We start from the raw sequence: 19569 nt of genomic DNA on the forward strand, positions 1-19569 counted from the left end.
TGGGAGACGGAACTTGTTTTCTTCATGGTAAAACAGTTGCACCTCTTTTCCTTTTACTTTCCCCCTTCTGATTAAAGATTTTCTAAACCAGTATATATAAAGACTCACAACCTAGTGTAGTGTATCTCGGGTTCTTGCCATTTGCAGTAAATTTGCTAGTTTCCCGTTGGGACTGCGATTTTTGGGAAGTTTTTAGTGGTTTTGCTGGTATAGATTGGATTTTGGAGTTTGAAACTGAGTTAAATGGCGTTAGCGGCGAATTGTGGTTCAAAAATGAAAAGGTCAAGTGAAGGGTATGGAATGGGGCTGGTGAGAAGTTCTTCGTTTGGGAGAAAAAGGGTCTCTTTATCAGAAATGTGCACGGAATTTAGAGATGACGATGATTGCGTTTCCATTTCGAAGAGACAGTGCTTTCAAGATTCATTTCTCTCTACGGATAAATCTGCACTTGAAAACTTGCCTCAGGAAATCTTGGTTAGTAACTCTGTATCATATACATCTTTAATTTGATCAATCTGCGTGTATTGAGCATTAATTCGTGAAATGTGTGTTGTTTTTTTGGTGTTTGTGAATTGTGAGTTGGGATATGATGAAGTTCAGTTGGTTTTTGTTTACTCAGATTAGGATTCTATGTGGTGTGGAGCACGATGATCTGAAGAGGCTGTTTTTTGTATCAAATGCAATAAGAGAAGCGGTAAGCTTTGATTTTGTTAAAGAAACCACCAATATCAATCTTCATTCTCTAAATTATATGCCAAGCTTTTGAAACTCACGATCTTGAATTTTTTCCATTTCTAAAACAGACTTTGATAGCAAAGCATTCACATTTTGCCTACACTACACCCCGAAAAACTGTTGGATTCCGAAACACGGAAACTTGCGGGGATTTCGACGAGGTTGAAGCCCCAAATGCTCCAAAACAAACGAGGATTCCACGTTTTAGACTAAGCAAGAAGAATCTTGAAGAAGTTTCAGTTGCCCTGTTTCCTTCTGGTATTGAAGATGGATTTACTCGGAGAGAACTATTTATGGGAGTCGAACTGGCAATGTGAAGAATTTTGTTGTGTTTATTATTGTTGTGACAATAGTTTCAAGCCTCTTTATCTTCAACCCTTCTAGTTGAATACAAGGTGGCTCGTTTGGTTGGTAAATTGTTGTATATGTAGAGAGTAGTAGGAGACAAGGTCTGTAGATTTCTTAGTATTTTTTTAAAAAATAGAGATTCTTGGCCATTTTGGTCAGGCAATACATGGAGTGTAATGAATGTGAATCAATTTAATAATACAAATTTTCTTTATTGATTCATGATCGATTCTTTCTCATGTAACATTATGTGCATTTTTATTCATGTATTTTTTTAAATGAGGACGTTATGTTCAATTTGAAGGCAAATAAATCTCCGTTTGGATTTGGTATACATTTTTTTAAAAAAAACATTTTTTTAAGCTATAATTTTTGGCTTTTGAAAAAGTTTTAATTTTGACTTAAAAAAGTGCTTGGTCAACCAAACACTTTATTAAATAAAAAGCACTTAAAAAAAATGCTTTTTTGGTCTAGCTTTTAAAACCAAACATGACCCTTATGTGTAACCTTGAATGTGCTCAAAGTCCACAAAGTTGTGGGTAAACATTTCGTTTATTTACCAAACTATCATAATCTATGTTGAAGAATCAATACGAAATTATTTTTGAAATTTAATTAAATTGAATGGAAAGTGAAATAAAATCTACGTCAAAACACAAAAACTTAAAATTTTGTTTAAAAAAATTTGAAAAATATTTTCCAAAAATACTCTCAGACACTAACCTAAATGAGTTAATAACTAGGGATGACAATTTTCTCCGAACCCGATGGGAATCCGATATCCGACCCGAACGGAGGAGAGTATGGAGGCATTTTTTGGACCCGATTAAATAAATGGGTAAATGGGTACGGGGATCTCGTAAATAGGGATGGAGGAGGATGTAGTGGTATCCTACCCATACCCGACCCGATACCCGATTATATATATATATATATATATATATTTATACATACATACACATATTAATTTATATTAAATAAATGCTGATTTAATTTTTTTTTGTTGAATTATGTTAGTTGGATAAAATAATAAAAATTATTAATATAAAACTAATGCTATTTTTTAGAAGTTTTATTTTTTATATAAGTCTTTGGTTGTAAATTTTATTCGGTGTTTTATTTTTTTATTATCTTAAAAATTTTGATATAAAAATTTAGTAAATAAGTATAGTTTTATCAAATAATTAAAATTTTAAAAAATTTATTTTTATGAAGTATATACAATAAATGGGTATATGGGTAAGGTATGGATATCCGATCATCCGACGGGTATGTGGATGAAGATGAAATTAAATATCCGATGGGTATGGGGATGGATTTAATAAATGGGTATGGGGATGGAGACACGATATCCTACTCATACCCGACCCATTGTCATTCCTATTAATAACTCGTCCAAAAAGTGTAGCAATATTCGATATATCTGTACTTTACTAAAGATGAGTTTATGAAGTTGACAAAGTACTTCATTTTAACCACAATCTCAATAAAAAGTCCTCCCACCCACCCACGCTCCATCCATCTTTTATATGAAAAAACCACATGAAAAGAAACTTAAACAGGCAAAGAGTGAGCAATCTTCTACTAATAAAATATAAATCTAATAATTTTGGTGGACCAAAAATAAATTAGATGTGGACCCTGTAAATCCTCCGGAAAAAGTAACGAAAAGGGGAAGAGCACCTCTCTTCAATACACGTGTTGCTTCTTGTGCGCCAAGTCAGGCAAAGCAAAAATCAATTGTTGGAATATTACTAACAGCTCACACAATCACGTATTTAGCACCCTCTATCCCACGTATTTGGTAAGTTCCTCATTTCCATTTCGTTCAAAGCCCCCAAAAGAAGAGAGGAGAACGCTGAAATTAGCTCATACTCTTCCTCTCTGTAAGTAAATCTCTCCTTTCATCTCCTGTTACCTATTTACTTTGTGAAATCATGGAAGATTGCTTGATTCTTTTTCTCGTGTTTTTTGTTCTCAGGTGATCTCAAGATAAACGAGGAAAAATTGCGGAAAATGACGGTGTTTCAGAAGTTTTCTAGAACTTTCCGCGAAAATTCTTCGCTGGCTAAGATGTTGATTGTTTTCACCGTCAGGTGCGCGCTGATCTGTTGTTTGTCTAATTCTTCTTCTTTAGTTGCTGAGCTTTGCGCTGTTAAAATTCTCTCTGATCTGTCTTCCTTTTTATTGGTATTTTTTCTTCCACTGGAAAATAGAGTTTTATTTCGGTTAGATTAGCTGTGTTTAAACCTGTGATAGATGGTTTGGTAGCACAAATTTTGCCCGTTGGACGCTGAACAATGAATGAAATCGGGTTTGACAGCTTTTGGACTGAGGTGCTTAGTTTGTCACGGTTAAACTGGAGATGGAATAGGTTGTTTTCAGGACTTAATTAACGTTAAATAGCAGATGAAATGGTTTAGATCCATACCATTGACCAGCATGAGGAAATTCATCTGTCGCCTTATTTTTTTAAAGTAAGGTGTCGGGGGATTGCGAAAAACCCATGATCTCTCGCCTATATTATTGAAAACAATTATTAGTTGTCGAAGCAGGATTTTCACCTAGATTCCTGTTACAGTGCGAAAATAAATGGTTTACTTCTGTTGATCTACAGCAAATCTGCCTGTTAAGTAATTGGTTTCCTCTTGTTTCTTAGTAAAGCTGATATGGTCTGGATGAGTGATTAAAATTTAAAGTTTTAGGTACTTCTTGAGGTTTTATGGAAGTTGGACACAAGTATTTTTGTTCAATGATTACTTAATTCAGGAGTAATGAAACGCACATTTCTTTGTCGCTTCCTTTTGAAATAAATGAATTAGTTTGTACTCTCGTCAAGATTTATCTGATTACCAGTTATGTTGTGACAAAGAAAGAAGTTCATATTTCCTTGCTGTGGTTTGTATGCATATTCAGCAACTTAATGTAAACTCATGAATAACATATCTGGGCGGCATTTTTTGTGGGAATCAGTCTTATAATAGCTGCCATGACTGTCCACCTTAATATCTACAAATTGCAATAAATTTTTAAAAGAAAATAAGTTGAACTATACCTGAAATGTATATAAAATTTCAAGGAGAACCTGCAGCTATTGACATTGAATAAAGTGAAGATCATTAGTAACTGATTGGCATTCTACTTTTTGTACTCAATGGCAGTGGTGGGGGCCTTGTGGCATATTCTGATGCTGGTCCTGGGAATGGAGGGAATATTGTCAACTCAGTTGAGACTGATAGTAAGAAAAAGAGAGTGGTGGTTCTTGGAACTGGGTGGGCTGGAACGAGCTTTTTGAAGAACCTCAAAAACCCCTCGTATGATGTTCAGGTGATATCCCCACGTAACTATTTTGCATTCACCCCATTGCTACCTAGCGTTACATGTGGCACCGTGGAACCTCGCAGCATTGTTGAACCAATTCGCAACATTGTGAGAAAGGTTAGTATGATAAACGGGGCATTGCAAATCTTCTTTTTCTCCTGGAGCATAATTTTTAAAACTATTTCCCTCAAATATCTGTGTTTTCTATTTCACTAAAACCAATTTCAAGTGAAATGTTCCTTAACTTTATGTTGGAAGCAGTTGATCTAAGTATCAGGTTCTACCTGGTCTTTTTTCCTTCTTTGCATTCGTAATTAATGGCTCTATGACACGTATTGTAATATATATCTGCTATCTCATTCTTTGAATAAGAGATGGAGGGAGAGCAGGACACAACCAGGCCTCCCTCTGGTTTATGGAAATCTAAAGTTTAATTATTATTTTTCAGAATGTAATATTTTTCTCCCCATAATGGATAATTCGTCTCTCCAAGTGCTTAAAAAATTCTCTTTTGTTACTCCATCAGGCCGACTCCCACAAGTCCGACTTCCATACAATTTGATTACCCAATGCCCACAGTCCAGTCTACTCTTCATCTCTCTCATTTCTTTTTCATTTTTCAGTTTGTCTATCATTTTCTACTCTTCTCAGTACTTCAACTGCTGTTTGTATTTAAAACATTTGGCCATTTATCCATTTGAGACTGTAATATAAGATATTATGTTGTTTTTGTTAAATGTTTGTCATTATTTTATCTTTGATTTTATAGTTTCCCTTTCTTTTCCATAGTACGTCGTGTTTTCCATAATATGATTGCAATTTAGCTCTATTTAACATGTGTGGTAGATAAATTATGTTTTTAGTTGACAGGTAAGATATTTGGAATGATTGAAAGTTAATGTTAAGTTTAGAAATATAATTTATATTAAAGGTACGCATATTTAGTAACAATAATTGGGCAATATAGTATACGTGAGAAAAATGCCTAAATATAATAAATAGGTGGATGAATAATGCCTTTAGATCCTCTTATTTTTCTCTAAATGTCTATGTTACTAATTGCATTGCAAGGATTAAAGTACTATTTCTTGTTGTTTTTCTGAGACTTGATTGCTGAACGACAAAATGCTATGGATTTGTTTGTTCTTATTTTTAGGTGATATATCTTGAACAATAGTTTTAATTTTTTTTTTATTTTATTAAATTAATATTGTTTCTTGGAAGCATCCTTTTCCCCCCAGAATATTTGCTCAAATAAATTAATTTTTATTATTTTGCGTGTTAATGTCATGTAATATATTAATATTTTATTTATCTTTAATTATTATTCTTAAAAAAAAAAACTGTCACCCACCCGCCTCCCCAAATTTAAATTCCTAGTTGAGTATCTGCTTCAAATTCATGAATAATCTTTAGTTTCCTTCTATGCCAAATGGTTGAGTCAAGCTACAGACATTACAAAAATCCACCTCGATGCAGGTTGTGCGCGTTGAAACTTTTAGTGGCATAGCTAATAGCATCTTAAGTTATTGTACTTATTTAGAAAATACTCATTTGTTAACGTAAATTATGTTTTGGCAGAAAAATGTTGATGTTCATTATTGGGAAGCAGAGTGCTACAAGATTGATGCTGAAAATAAGAAAGTTTATTGTCGATCTAGTTTGTCTAGCAATCCTAATGAGATTGAGGAAATTGTTGTGGACTATGACTACCTTGTGATTTCCGTTGGAGCACGTGTAAATACATTTAATATCCCTGGTGTAGCCGAAAATTGTCACTTTTTAAAGGTAACATCTACGTAGGTACTCTTACTTACTGCTATGTCTATGATAATCCTTTTGTCATGTACGAAACTTGATTTTCCCTTTTGCATTTAGTTGATAAATTTAAGAATAGTCTATTATCCCTTGAACCGAATGGAAACCTACCCATTTTACAGTTGCATAAAAATATACGCAATTGGACATTCCAAACTTACGGGTATGAAGATTGATATGCAGTTATGCACGGCGCCTTTATCCTCACGAACTTAGTTCTTGCAACTGCTTCTCATGCAGGAAATAGAAGATGCTCAGAAGATCCGTAGGACCATTGTTGATTGCTTTGAAAGGGCTAGTTTACCCAATCTAAGTGATGAAGAAAGAAAGAAAATTCTTCATTTCGTTGTTGTTGGTGGAGGTCCAACAGGTGTGGAGTTTGCGGCAGAGCTTCATGATTACGTCAATGAAGATCTGGTTAAACTATATCCGAAGCTTAAAGATGCAGTTCAGATAACACTACTTGAAGCTACAGATCATATTTTAAACATGTAAGTTTCTTGTTCACAGTGTTTTGGTGAGTTTTGCTTACGTTATAGTAGCACGACTGTTCTCGAAGCTAGTAATACTCCATTAGAAACTCAACGAACTTGATGCATAAATTTGATGGGCCAAGGTGGATCCATAAATGTGCAAATTTGAATGTCAATTGTATGTTGTAACCAGTGGTTGTCTTGAACAGAGTTCACTACTTAGGTATCCACTGTCAGATCTACTACAAATATTGACATTCTTCTCGGTTGCTACTTGTTTTTATGTGATCATAACCAACTCCCTATCCAGAAATGCTTGATTCTTTGCATCCCTTAAGTTCGGAAACTTGCACAATTGGTGAATAAAGCAATTTTTTTGTGCCAACTTTGTTGGACTGACGGACCATGATTGTTTGTTCAAGCTTAGCACCATTTACACTACATTATTTTCAGGTTTGACAAAAGAATTACGGCTTTTGCTGAGGAAAAATTTCAGAGAGATGGTATCAATTTGAAAACTGGGGCAATGGTTGTAAACGTAACAGATAAAGAAATTTCCACTAAGGAACTTAAGAATGGTGGGTCAGTATCCACTATACCTTATGGCATGGTTGTCTGGTCTACTGGTATTGGAACCCGCCCTATTATCATGGATTTTATGAAGCAAATTGGTCAGGTAAATTTGTGTCGAGAGTTTTCTGTATATTAAGTTCTACGTTGATCATGGTTAGTTGCGAGTTGGTTCTATTTGAGTTCGTTGAATATATGAAAATCCTCGTTTGCTTGCCCAGACTAACAGACGTGCACTAGCAACTGATGAGTGGCTAAGAGTAGAAGGATGTGACAACATATATGCTCTTGGAGATTGTGCAACAATCAATCAGCGCAAAGTCACGGTATCTACTATCCATGAGTTTATTCTTTTGATTAACCTTCCACGCAGTATTATGTTGTGGTAGAATGTTATATTCCATTATCTTATACTGCTAATCATGCGTTGGAGCTTGTTTTTCCCATGCTCTGGGTGACCTGAGTTGCCTTTCCATGTATGTCTATTTAATTCCTTCAAGACTGTTTGAGGAGTGGATGTGATCGATGCTTTTACCTCATTGCTCTACTAGGAAAGTATATCAGCAACGGAATGAAAGTTTAATTGATTATATAATTTTATTCCGAGTCTTGAAAGTTGACGTTTGGTTACAAAACAGGCATCCAGTAAAAAACATGATAGTTTGTGGGGTTGATTGGTTTCAGATCTGGGAACTCTGCTACATTTCTTCTACGTACTACTCATGCCTGCCCATGAAATGCATTATGAAGCTTTATGAGTTCCAGTTACAGACTGCCAGGCATCACATATATAAGAATAACTGTACATATGTCAAGATACTTGTGTAGTGATACTTAAGCAACCCAATAATGACCAGAAAATTTTCTGGTACTTTGAGTTTGTCTCATGCACTGGCTTTTCTGTGTCAGCTATAGCTAAAATCATTTGATTTTGCTGTTTTAATAGATTATTTTCCTTTCATCTTTAATCCATCTGTTCATCTTTTAGGAAGATATCTGGGATATATTTCATAAAGCAGACGCAGACAACTCTGGCACACTGACGGTTAAGGAATTCCATGAAGTCCTTAACGATGTATGCGTAAGATACCCTCAAGTAGGACTATATTTGAAAAGTAAACAAATGCATACTTTGGTTGATCTGCTGAAAGATTCAAAAGGGGATGCCGTCAAAGAATCAGTTGAAATCGACCTTGAAGAGTTCAAGTTAGCATTTTCTCAGGTGGATTCTCAAATGAAGAATCTTCCAGCAACTGCTCAGGTTTTGTTCATATACTACATCATGGCTGGATATTAAAGCAATTATATTTATATGGATGCATATGATATAACTGTGATGCTTTCTTGATGTCATTGCAGGTTGCGGCACAGCAGGGTTCCTATCTTTCTGATTGCTTCAACCGCATGGAGGAGTGTGAGAAAAGTCCAGAAGGTCCGATTCGCTTTAGGGGTGAAGGTCGGCATCGTTTCCGCCCCTTCAGGTACAACCTGACTCAATATCCTTTTAGGGTTGACCAACAAATGGCTATTCAGTTAGAGCATGGCCGTATCATATGATCACATAGTTTTATTTATTGATTTCATCCTAATACCTAGATATTGTTTTAGGTACAAGCATTTTGGACAATTTGCTCCTTTGGGAGGGGAGCAGACTGCGGCCCAGCTTCCTGGAGATTGGGTTTCAATTGGTCACAGCACTCAATGGCTATGGTATTCTGTTTATGCAAGGTGAGTTTTCTACTTCTTTTCACTGAAATATCAGGTTACTTGTGAAAAATATGAACAACAATAAAACGAAGTCTGTTTATACAGCAAATTAGTCAGTTGGCGAACAAGAGCATTGGTCGTATCAGACTGGGGAAGGCGTTTCATTTTTGGACGAGACTCGAGTTGCATTTAAAGCCGTTTCAGGTTCTAAATTTGTTTCAAGGACCATATGGCCTGTGTTTCTTTCAAAACCCATGTCATTCGCTGCATATTTTAAACTGCTACGATCTTTGACTTGTCAGTAATATTTTTGCGGAGCTTGAGTGAAGGTCTATTAATTAGGCCATCTCCAACTCACGACGCCATGTTAGTGCAAAACTAATAAAACTAACTTCAAAATAGTTTAATTTTGATATCCCATCAACTCTCTACACTGATGTTCTCTACTATTTTATTTACAAACAAATAATTTATTTCACAAAATTATATATTAGCACTTTAATAAAATATCGGTACATTAATTTTATCTTTAATTAATTTCTATAATGAAATTGATTTAAATAATTAATTAATTTAAATTACCACTGAATTTATTTAAAATATTACTTTAAGAAAGTCACATATTAAATTTAAATTACATCATGTGTATAATTTTTTTTTTAGTTTTCAATTTTAAAAACATGTAAACTAATTAAAAGTTGATTATTGTAAGCAATTACATATGCAGTTATAAAACAATAACTAATTAAATTGTTTATTAAATAAATAAATGTAATTTAAATAAAAGATTAAATATTTTACGGATAAACATAATGACGTTATAATTTTTACTATATTATAATTGATAAACCCATTAGAGTAACTAACTTTGGTCATTTTAATAGATTTCTAAATTTATCCTTATAATTTTTTCAAATATATTCAATGCTTAAGAGGTAAAAGTGTAATTTAAGATTAAAAAACTACCACCTCTTATTCCCACTATCTTAATTTTTAATTATTATTTTTATAAAATTATATTATGTGCACATGTGCATGATGTACTAGTAATAATTATTATTAAAATTGCATTACATGAAAAATTACTATAATAATTAATACAAAATAAATAAACATAATAAATGGAAACAAAAAGAAAGAAGCAAAACAGTTAGATTGCACCAAATATGGTGCTACGCCGTGGTTTTGCACCCGCTTGAAAATAGGTCAGGGTTGGAGTTAAAAATCCATACTATCAATAATGGCTGCAGGCCTTAGAGGTACTTGTTTCTGTAGCATGGATTAGACCTGCATTCTGCATGTGTATTTATAGAAGTTACCAGAAATAATTTTATCAAAAATTTTAATTTGTCGATTCAGAAACAAATATGAACGCCAACGCCATAAAGAAACATGAGCCATTTGTGAATTAATGGAGTGGAAAAATATGATGCCTATACGATTCTTGAAATTATGTCGTAGTTGAAGTCTTCAAGATGAACTTAGCAAGTTGTTGCATTCACTGCAAGCACCATAAAGGGGCATATAATAAATCGGTCCACATTCCACCTTTTTCGACACTCACGACACTAAATGCAAACCGTGTGGAAGGAATGGAGCTCTTGTTAGCTAAAAGAAAAGTGATAATTTAAGACTTTTATTTTATTTTTTTTAAAAGAAGAAGATAAATTATCCATTTGGAAAATTGGATTATTAGCAATTTAGCAGAACTTTTACAGAAAATTTACTCATGAAGGAAATTAATATGACAACTTCATTCGTAAAGCTATGTACATGTACAAACATGGCCCATCACGCCAAAAAATCAGGTTATCGTCCTAGGAGCAGTGGGTATGCCTTTTGGAGTATGAGAATTGTCCTTTTGTTTTGGTAAGAAAATATCTTCGTTCTCAATTAAATCTTTAAATTTGTTAATGTACAATGTACACAACGTACTACTTCTTTGCGGATGCACATGATTTTGTTGTTGCACACACCATTTTTCTCTTGGAAGCAAAGGTATTTGATGCCCTATACTGTGTTTCACTTGTTCCTCACTCAAAGGTGTTTCTTTCTTTCATTCATGGATAGATAGATTTACTAAATTTAAACGCATTATCATTTCTACCGAACACTGGACGAGCTTCAAACAAGAACATATACACCATTAATTGTATACTTTTTTCATAAGCAGCGTGAACCAATTCAATACAATAAAATGAAATTTGTTGATGCTCCCAACTCAAGGGAAAAAAATAATCTTGGCAAGTATGGAGTACACATGTTTTTTCTCCCTTAGAAAAGGAGTACCTTGATTTCAATAGTAATTTTTGTAAATGACGATACAATATGCAACAATTATTTTTTAATATGCACGGGACAAATCTTCGAATTAACGAAGAGACGGTAAATCATGTTAGCTAGTTAAACCAAACTGCATAAAACTTGTGAGCTCACTCCAAAATATATTGATAGATCATTATCAAATACTTATCAACTTGACACCTTCACATGTTTCAATATAAATTAAATACTTTGTCCTTCGGTTTATATAGTTACCGCCCCCATTTAATTACTTTGTCCTTTTGGTTTATATAGTTATAGTTACCGCCCCATTTAATTTTCCTTCTTTTTTTTTTTCCCCCCAGAATTTCTGCCTTAAATTACTTGGTAGTTGGTACGACTTAAAACATGTGCTTACACATCACAACAAGATGGAATAAAATAGAATACGTGACTCACAAAATCATGGGCATTTTGTCATGTTATGAATTGTAATGCGACATACAACACTTTGGCCTTACTCTTTTGGTGCTTTATATACTTTCTTTCGAATACACGTTAATTCTATTGTAGTGATCATGCCCATATATATGCTAGCTTACCCTTTTCCGTGAGCTAGCTATAGCTACTCCTTTCGGGGATTAACTCAGAATTTTTAAGAGGGCCTAAGTGACTACTCGATGAAATAAGGGTGATTAAATTTGAACGTTAATTAAATTCCAAGTAAAACTCCAATCTTATTATTTTCCCTTTTCTCGTGTCATGTTACAATCGAGTCATATAAAAGAGTTATAAATAAATTTACTTCGAAATAAACAGGAATTTAGGCATAATAATAACATTACATCTATATTTTCTTTCTTCTACATAGCAAAAACTTTAACAAATGTGCCTTATGATAGTAACAGAATGAAATTTCTATTTGTCACTTTCTAATTTGGCAAAAAAAAAAAAAATTATCATCAAATTTAGTCACATATTACAAAGTACTTCGAGTCACTAACAATAGAGCTAATCTAATAACCCAAATAAAACTAACAGTAACACGACAAATAAAATCCAGGAACATCCTTTTAAAGTGCCGAATGTTAGGGATCAAGTTTCATTTGGCATCCCCATAACAAAAATGTCGAGTTGCTAAATCTATGACTATTCGTATCCCTTAAACAAGACAAATTGGATTATCCTGCGAATAAATAGAATAAGCCATTGATTTGTAATGCGTGTAATCATGCCTGGCCAGGCCTCTAGATTCCGACAGTGTACTTAGGTTGTTCACAGGAATAAAATTGATTCAAGCAATCCGTGAAACAATAGTAACTCAATATTATTATTATTATTATTAATTTTTTAATTTTTAAAAAAAAGAAAAAAGAAAAAAAGAACTCAAAGCGGTTACCCGTTCGTCACGATCTTCAAACTGACAGAGAACCATTATCTGGTGGAATGACCATAATAGCCCTTTCATCCATCATAGCTGTGAGGATATTTCGGTAAATTAAGACTGGGCCGAGTTTACAGAATCATGATAAGATAGAGAGATCATCACTCTCTTTCTCTCTCTCCATCCCCTTATGCCTCAAGTTCCAACTCTCGCCACTCGCCGGAATCTTGAATCTCAGTCGCCGGAGAATCTGGAACATCCCCAGAAAATGAGTTATCTTCGAAACCCTTGAGATTCGGAAAAAAAAAATGGGTGGCGGAAGTAAAAGCACACTCAATCAATCGGCAGCAGAAAAGCCAAGATTACAGCAGGCAATTCTGCTAATCTCTTCGCTGATTTCCCTTTCGCATTCGATCAAAGTCTTTGCTGTAAAATGGCAGTCCGTTAGGAATAAACTCGAAGAGCTTTTGTCCAACCTCACGGCAATTGAAAATTGTGAATCCAGCGAGAACTTGTCACTCCATGTTACCGTGGATTCGATTTTGGCAACTCTCGAGGACTGTGACGAGCTTTTGAAGCGGTGTTTGGAGCTTTCTTACAGTGGGAAGCTTCTCATGCAAAGCGATCTCGATATTCTTTCCGCGAGATTGGATACTCATGTGAAGAGTCTGTCTGACATTTATGCTGTGGGATTGCTTAGGCAGAGCTATGCGTTGGTTGTTTCGAGGCCAATTAGTGCCTCGGCTTCGAGGGATGATATGAAGTTTTATATCACCGATTTACTCTCACGGCTCAAAATTGGGAGTAGGGAAATGAAGAAACAAGCACTTGTTGAGTTCAATGAAGTTATTCAAGAAGATGAGAGATATGTAAAGATAGCTGTGGAGCTTGATGGTTTTACAAGTTTTCTTGTGAATCTTCTTGATTTCCAAGAGTGGGATATCCAAGAAGAGGCTGCTAAAGCTGTGTCTTTGATTTCAGGGTTTGAATGTCATAAAGGTGTGTTAATTGTCGCAGGGATAGTTGCTCCGTTGATCCGAGTTCTTGTCTCCGGGAGTGAATTGAGTAAAGAATTTGCAGCAAGGTGTTTGATGAAGGTGACAGAGAACTCGGATAATGCATGGTCTGTTTCTGCGCATGGTGGAGTAACTGCTCTGTTAAAGATTTGCGGTAATAATGCAGGAGGTGGAAATGAATTGGTTGGTTTGGCATGTGGGGTGTTGAAAAATCTCGTTGGGGTTGAAGAAATTAAGAGGTTTATGATTGAGGAAGGGGCTGTTTCTGTTTTCGTTAGGCTAGCAAAGTGTAAAGATGAGGTGATACAGATGCGTTCTCTTGATTTATTGCAGACTATGGCCAATGGAGATGAATCAATTCGGAAGTTGATTATTCAAGAAGGCGGAATTCGGACATTCGTGTGCATATTGGATCCCAAATCATCGTATTTAACAAAAACAAGAGAGGTGGCATTTAGAGGGGTTGTGAACATATACTTTTCATCTGAGAATTCATTGAGTTTGTTAATAAATTATGGTTTTGTGGATCACATTCTTTACTTTCTTCGATGTGGGGAGGTTTCGGTGCAAGAATTGGCCTTAAAGGCAGCATTTTGGCTGTGTGGGACATCAGTGGAAGCCAAGAAAGTAATGGGGGATGCAGGGTTCATGCCAGTTCTTGTTAAATTTCTAGATTCAAAGTCATATGAAATTCGTGAAATGGCAGCCGAGACACTCTCTAACATAGTAATTCTGCCTCAAAACCGGAAGAAATTCGTGCAGAACGAGCAGAATGTTGGGAAGCTGCTGCAAATGCTTGATCCTGGGGAGGTCAATTCAGGTAACAAAAAGTTGCTGCTTTCTATATTGATGCTGTTAACGAGTAGCAATACTGCGAGAAAAAAGATTCTCAATTCAGGTTACTTAAAGAACATTGAAAAGCTTGCTGAAGCTGAAGTATCGGATGCCAAAAAGATTGTAAGAAAATTGACTAGTAATAGATTCCGCAGCATCTTAAGTGGAATCTGGAATTCTTGAATCTTATCCCCCCACCCCCTCAATGTTTCATGTTTCGATGGATTCTTTGTTCTGTAAATCTACGTAACTTCCTTTACAGCAACCGACTTTTGTCTAATAACGTCGGCATTTAGAAGAACACTACCAAAGGACCATCGACTATCTTTTACAATTCTCGACCTTGTAACCATTAGAATTCAATAAAATCACAGCAGAAGTTGGGTAAAATCTATTTATTTTGGGTACTGTTTGGAGCCCATTTGCACATGGGGATGGATGGCGTGAAATAGAGATGGGCATGTGAGACGTAGCCATCAATATTTGGACAGGTTTGCTTGCATACAAAAGAAGAGTGTGATAGCTGATCTAACGTCTATCCTTGGCTTGTCTTTTCTCTCTTTGTCATGCAACTTTATGTTTTTTTGGCCTGGTCTGCTAATTGTTCGCTCAAAATTTAATATTTCTTCTGTTCACGGAATGGGATTGAAGATGCAAAATATTTTTTCTGAGGTTAAAATGGGAAATACGATAAAGGATCATAGAAGAATGAGATTTTTTTTTTTACAGTTTGTGTGCATCTTGTTATTAACATCTGGAAAACAGAATCTAAATCTTGAAACAAATAAAAATTGTGAAGAAGGAGAGGAGCTAGTATTCTTGGTCAATTCATCCTACTGGATTTGTAGAGAAGTGCGTGTAAAAATCGGTTGAGTAGATGTTATTTGCCCTGCGGGTGATGTGGTGGCTCATGATTGGTCAAAATTAGTGGGCCGCACGTGGGATCCACTAATTTTGACCAATCATGGGGTTACACATCACCCGCAGGGTAATGCCCTGCGGGCGGCATGTACTAAACCGTAAAAATCTTGGTTCATTCATATTGGTAAATCTTTGAATTAAATGATGGGAATAATGCATTTTGGACCACGGGTTGCCATCTCTTTTATTTCAGTGACAGCACAATCAATCAAACTCTACTAGAGGAATGTCTAAGAAGAAGACTCGCATTATTAGATAATAAAATATACACGATGTAGCTTTCTGGTTGATAGAACATGAATATATACTTAGTGTTAAGTAGAAATCTTTTGAAATGTTACATGTAATTATATATATATATTCCAGCTCCACCCCTTCTTATATCTATCGAATATGTATATTTGGGTCTAACACTGTGCATAACCAATACATAATAATTAATATACACAGCAGACTAAGTAAACAGGGTTACAGGGAGAACTGAAATTATTGCATTATTGTATTGGCTCAATGTGGTTAATTTAGGAGGGTACAAGTCGGTTTCATGACTACTCAGCTTTTATGGTGCGACTGCAACAGTTCAACGTGTGTGTATATTTATTACACCCGCATGTCGACAGAGGCAAAAAACAATGTATAAAGGAAATAAACTCCGGGCAGAGAATGGAGATGATGAATTTTCATGGCATCGACACCTAGTTTCGATTTTTCATTAAGCTGTCACTTTCTTTTGAGAAATTGTAAGAATATAATCAATGAGTTATTTAAATTCATCTATTCTATCTTATATATATATATGACACTTACCTTCCTTAAAATGCTACACTTTTTATATGCACATGAATGCATGATCTCCCGTAGTTTTATATGTATAATTTTACTATTTTATCTAGACTGATATATTGTGGTTAAGCTGAACCTAGATATTATACTAGATGTGTCCAACAGTTCACATTTATTCTTACACGTTAGATTCAGACATGACAAACAATGGTTTTATGATACTATACCAGTACATAGTATACCCACTTTTAACGCAAAGAGATTACAGGTACAAAAATGTTGTTACTACCTTCTTTGGCAAATAGTACGAACTCCCGAAGGTTACACTTATACTCACTCATTTAAGCAAACTAATGCGCCAATGCTTTTTTAAGCGGATTACCGAAACTTACCATGTTAGCAGCTCACTCAGAGTTGGATTTATCAATCTGTATAGCTTTGAAGTGTCATCTTCAACAGGAATCGATACAATTAGTAAAAAAAAAAAAAAACGGCAAATGAAAATCTTATCATCCATGACCCACATATGATCAAGTCCATAACAATCCGGATCTTAACTGTATTTCATCCCAAATGCCAATGCCACTCATTACATTATACACGAAATATGCGACCAAACAATAATTACAAAAGAAGATCCGGACTACAAAACAAATTCATGAGATATGAAAAGCGCAAGGATAGTGAAATATTTCTCTCATTCCAAGAAACAAAACCACATATCTACATATATTTATAAGCAATAAGCCGCGTACATGTCACCTCAAGCTACATGTTTAACGCCATCAGTGATGATGGCAGATGTCTAATAATTGCCCCTTTGGCAACATAACAGCTGTTAAACAACTAAGGACATCCATCAAAAGCACAACACATTAATATTTAGTCAAAAGAAAATGATTTTCAAGAGAAAACTCCACTCATGCAGACTCTATCCCTTCCACTTGTTGTCGAGCTAGGTATCTTTCTCTTCTTTCTTTCTACATATCAGAATGCAGGAAGAAGGGAAATAAGACGGAAACCAAAATAAATACATATCACAAACTGCAAAATAAGATGGCTAACCCATTCATCAATGACGAGCCCTTCTCCAATAAACTTTGGACCAGTGTCTTCAGAGGGCTTCTTGCGGGACTCAAGTTCGGCCTCAGCTTCAGCCAACTGGCGCTTTAATTTCTCTAGAGCCTTTGAACACACAGAAAATATTGATCAGTAATCACAGAGCGACACAGTAGAAAAAAATATATATGAGCTAATATAATTCAGTCATCTACACTGAAATGAATGATATGTCCATAGTTGAATAGCATTGAGGAGCCAAAATAAAAAAATCACTCACCGGGCTGGGACGTTCCACATCGAGAAACACAACCCTGAGTATTTGTTCTACAGACACTTGATCCTTGTGCTCATCGAACTAAATCAAAATGAAATAAACTTGAAATAAACATACAGCCACAATGTAAGCGCTCTGGAACCAAGAACTTTACCACCAGCATCCATGTATAATCAGGGATAAAATAATTGAGATTCCTTAAAAAAAACTGAAACCCTTTTCTTTCATTAGTATAGTACAGTTGCTTTTAATTAAAATGAAACGTTTCCATCTGTTGGTCCAAAACCACTAAGTAATACAATAAAACAAAGTGGAACAGCCAATTCAACAATAGGGAACAACCAATTCAAGTCCAAAATTACTAACCAAATCTGATGCTATAATCAAGCAAACATAAATATAAGAGGGGAATTGGACGAACCAGTTCAGGTACATAGTCCATTGGTTCTTTCACTTTTAGGCTCATGATTTTAAACTTCACTTTGCTTTTCTGGTCCATTGGCTTTTCATTGTTTTCCGGGTGCTCGACAAATTTGAACACTAAAGAAAACATTGAGGCCAAAGAAAATTATAAATACATCAGTCAATAAAGTAACCTCATCTTTGCCAAAAGAGGTTATGCAGATTTAAATACTGGCATGTGATTGGTGCAAAAATCCTAGGGTTAAAACTCACCAGTTGCTATGATGTTTTCACCAGGAGCAAGAATGGCCCCAGGAGGACGCATGAAACAGCTTTTCGGTGCAGTTGTTTGGAACTACAATTAAACCAAGTAACCAATAATAAACACCACTCAGAAGAAAATGTAATTGTGACATGTAAGCAGGTGAATGATAGTGAATCTCCAAAAAGGCCCATCAGAAACCGTAGACGAATCACAAATTCTATATCAACCTTACAAGAAACATAGAGAGAGGGAATAGACCAAAATCAACAAATGCTTGGCATACCTTAAAAGCTACATGAGACTTGCTTGTATTTTTTATTTTAATTGCACTTCGGACTTGCTTACCAGGTTCATCTGCAAGAGTTAAAAAAACAAAGCTATGTTCATGCACGAACAAAATGAATTCATGTTTCGACAGATAATCTGGTCTGGCGTGCAGAGCATAGAAAAAACACCAGCACTTGCATCATCAGAGTGTGATATAGGTGGGAAGAACATATCTAAATCCGTAGGCCACCGTCCACCAATTATCAACTAACATCAATGGATCTCGTTTCTCATACATAAGAGAACCAATATCCAGCTAACATATCAGGAAAGGAAGCAAATTTGAACATTTACTTACTTTTATTCCCAATTACTCACACTCTAATATAATAGAAAAATCAGAAAGCGACCCGAAATGAGAACATACAATTTCAGTCTAACTTTTTTGGATATAACTTCTACGCATAAAAATATCAAGTATCAATTATCTTCCAACGTACCCCACATAAATCAGATCAACCATTTATGAAAGCACTAAGGCAACAGCGAATCAGAAATTTTGAATTACCCACCTAAAGACAGCACAGATCAAGCTTAATAGAATTTGATGAAACATAATGTTCAACGATAAATTGCCATCAACCAGCTAGTAACAAAAACACTATAACATACTCAATTTTATTTGTAAAAAACTAATCAGAGTACCAGAGAGAGAAAAGAGAAACGACCGTACAAGGAAAATAGAGCTTATTCGAGGGATCGAGCTTCAAACGACGTCGTGTGAGGAGCACAGATCTGGCCACAGAAGAAACCGAGCTTCCGTGAGAACCAGATGCCTCGACCTGAGACTGAGTAGCACTGTTTCCATGCCCGTAATTCTGCTGATACTGGGCGAAATTGGACGAAGATGAGGTCGCAGTGGACGGCGAATTTCGGAACGGAAGTTTGAACAACCCCCACACTTTTCCGTCGGTGGACGGCGATTTGTCGTCGGCGATGGCCATGTTGCGGTTGGACGGAGGTGGGGGTTCGGTTGGGTTTCTGCTTTTGGAGTTGGTGACTTTTCAAAAGTTTTTTGTTGGTGCCTTGTGGGCTAATCGCTGGTTTAGGAAACTTTACAACGGCCG

At 35.4% G+C, this 19569-nt stretch overlaps 4 protein-coding genes across 5 annotated transcripts; 3 read left to right on the top strand and 1 right to left on the bottom strand.

Annotated features, from left to right (window-relative positions):
- LOC140866491 (F-box protein At1g61340-like) lies at positions 1-1281 on the top strand. The gene is made up of 3 exons (XM_073271490.1): positions 1-474; positions 620-694; positions 804-1281. The coding sequence occupies exons 1-3, from the start codon at positions 244-246 to the stop codon at positions 1050-1052; spliced, it is 555 nt and encodes a 184-aa protein (XP_073127591.1). The 5' UTR covers positions 1-243; the 3' UTR covers positions 1053-1281.
- A 1567-nt stretch (positions 1282-2848) lies between these two features.
- Positions 2849-9379, top strand: LOC140860229 (external alternative NAD(P)H-ubiquinone oxidoreductase B2, mitochondrial-like). Its single transcript, XM_073263136.1, has 11 exons — positions 2849-2969; positions 3065-3179; positions 4245-4521; positions 5986-6192; positions 6463-6713; positions 7149-7371; positions 7487-7591; positions 8254-8526; positions 8625-8746; positions 8874-8993; positions 9078-9379. The coding sequence occupies exons 2-11, from the start codon at positions 3100-3102 to the stop codon at positions 9163-9165; spliced, it is 1746 nt and encodes a 581-aa protein (XP_073119237.1). The 5' UTR covers positions 2849-2969; positions 3065-3099; the 3' UTR covers positions 9166-9379.
- Positions 9380-12744: 3365 nt separating this feature from the next.
- Positions 12745-16166, top strand: LOC140864232 (uncharacterized). Of its 2 annotated transcripts, XM_073268264.1 has the most exons (2): positions 12745-14454; positions 15915-16166. In XM_073268264.1, exons 1-2 carry the CDS (start codon positions 12927-12929, stop codon positions 15935-15937), a joined length of 1551 nt encoding a protein of 516 aa, XP_073124365.1. In that variant the 5' UTR covers positions 12745-12926; the 3' UTR covers positions 15938-16166. The 2 variants fall into 2 exon arrangements, with proteins under 2 accessions (XP_073124365.1, XP_073124364.1); XM_073268263.1 differs by lacking the exon at positions 15915-16166 and having other exon boundaries at positions 12746-14727.
- Positions 16167-16702: 536 nt separating this feature from the next.
- On the bottom strand, positions 16703-19569 carry LOC140863904 (vesicle-associated protein 4-2). The gene is made up of 7 exons (XM_073267682.1): positions 19176-19569; positions 18459-18529; positions 18184-18265; positions 17930-18048; positions 17512-17589; positions 17238-17357; positions 16703-17152 (listed from the first exon to the last, which is right to left on the bottom strand). Exons 1-7 carry the CDS (start codon positions 19444-19446, stop codon positions 17093-17095), a joined length of 801 nt encoding a protein of 266 aa, XP_073123783.1. The 5' UTR covers positions 19447-19569; the 3' UTR covers positions 16703-17092.

Source organism: Henckelia pumila, chromosome 4 (assembly GCF_033568475.1).
Source record: "Henckelia pumila isolate YLH828 chromosome 4, ASM3356847v2, whole genome shotgun sequence".
NCBI lineage: Eukaryota > Viridiplantae > Streptophyta > Magnoliopsida > Lamiales > Gesneriaceae > Henckelia > Henckelia pumila.

Coding starts and splice junctions, on each gene's coding strand:
- LOC140866491 (XM_073271490.1), top strand. CDS start 244: ATGGCGTTAGCGGCGAATTGTGGTTCAAAAATGAAAAGGTCAAGTGAA. Junction 475..619: donor ACTTGCCTCAGGAAATCTTG/GTTAGTAACTCT, acceptor TTGTTTACTCAG/ATTAGGATTCTATGTGGTGT. Junction 695..803: donor CAAATGCAATAAGAGAAGCG/GTAAGCTTTGAT, acceptor TTTCTAAAACAG/ACTTTGATAGCAAAGCATTC.
- LOC140863904 (XM_073267682.1), bottom strand. CDS start 19,446: ATGGCCATCGCCGACGACAAATCGCCGTCCACCGACGGAAAAGTGTGG. Junction 17,358..17,511: donor ATGTGGAACGTCCCAGCCCG/GTGAGTGATTTT, acceptor GTGTGTTCAAAG/GCTCTAGAGAAATTAAAGCG. Junction 17,153..17,237: donor GGCTCGTCATTGATGAATGG/GTTAGCCATCTT, acceptor TCTGATATGTAG/AAAGAAAGAAGAGAAAGATA.
- LOC140864232 (XM_073268263.1), top strand. CDS start 12,927: ATGGGTGGCGGAAGTAAAAGCACACTCAATCAATCGGCAGCAGAAAAG.
- LOC140860229 (XM_073263136.1), top strand. CDS start 3,100: ATGACGGTGTTTCAGAAGTTTTCTAGAACTTTCCGCGAAAATTCTTCG. Junction 6,193..6,462: donor AAAATTGTCACTTTTTAAAG/GTAACATCTACG, acceptor CTTCTCATGCAG/GAAATAGAAGATGCTCAGAA. Junction 7,372..7,486: donor TTATGAAGCAAATTGGTCAG/GTAAATTTGTGT, acceptor TTGCTTGCCCAG/ACTAACAGACGTGCACTAGC.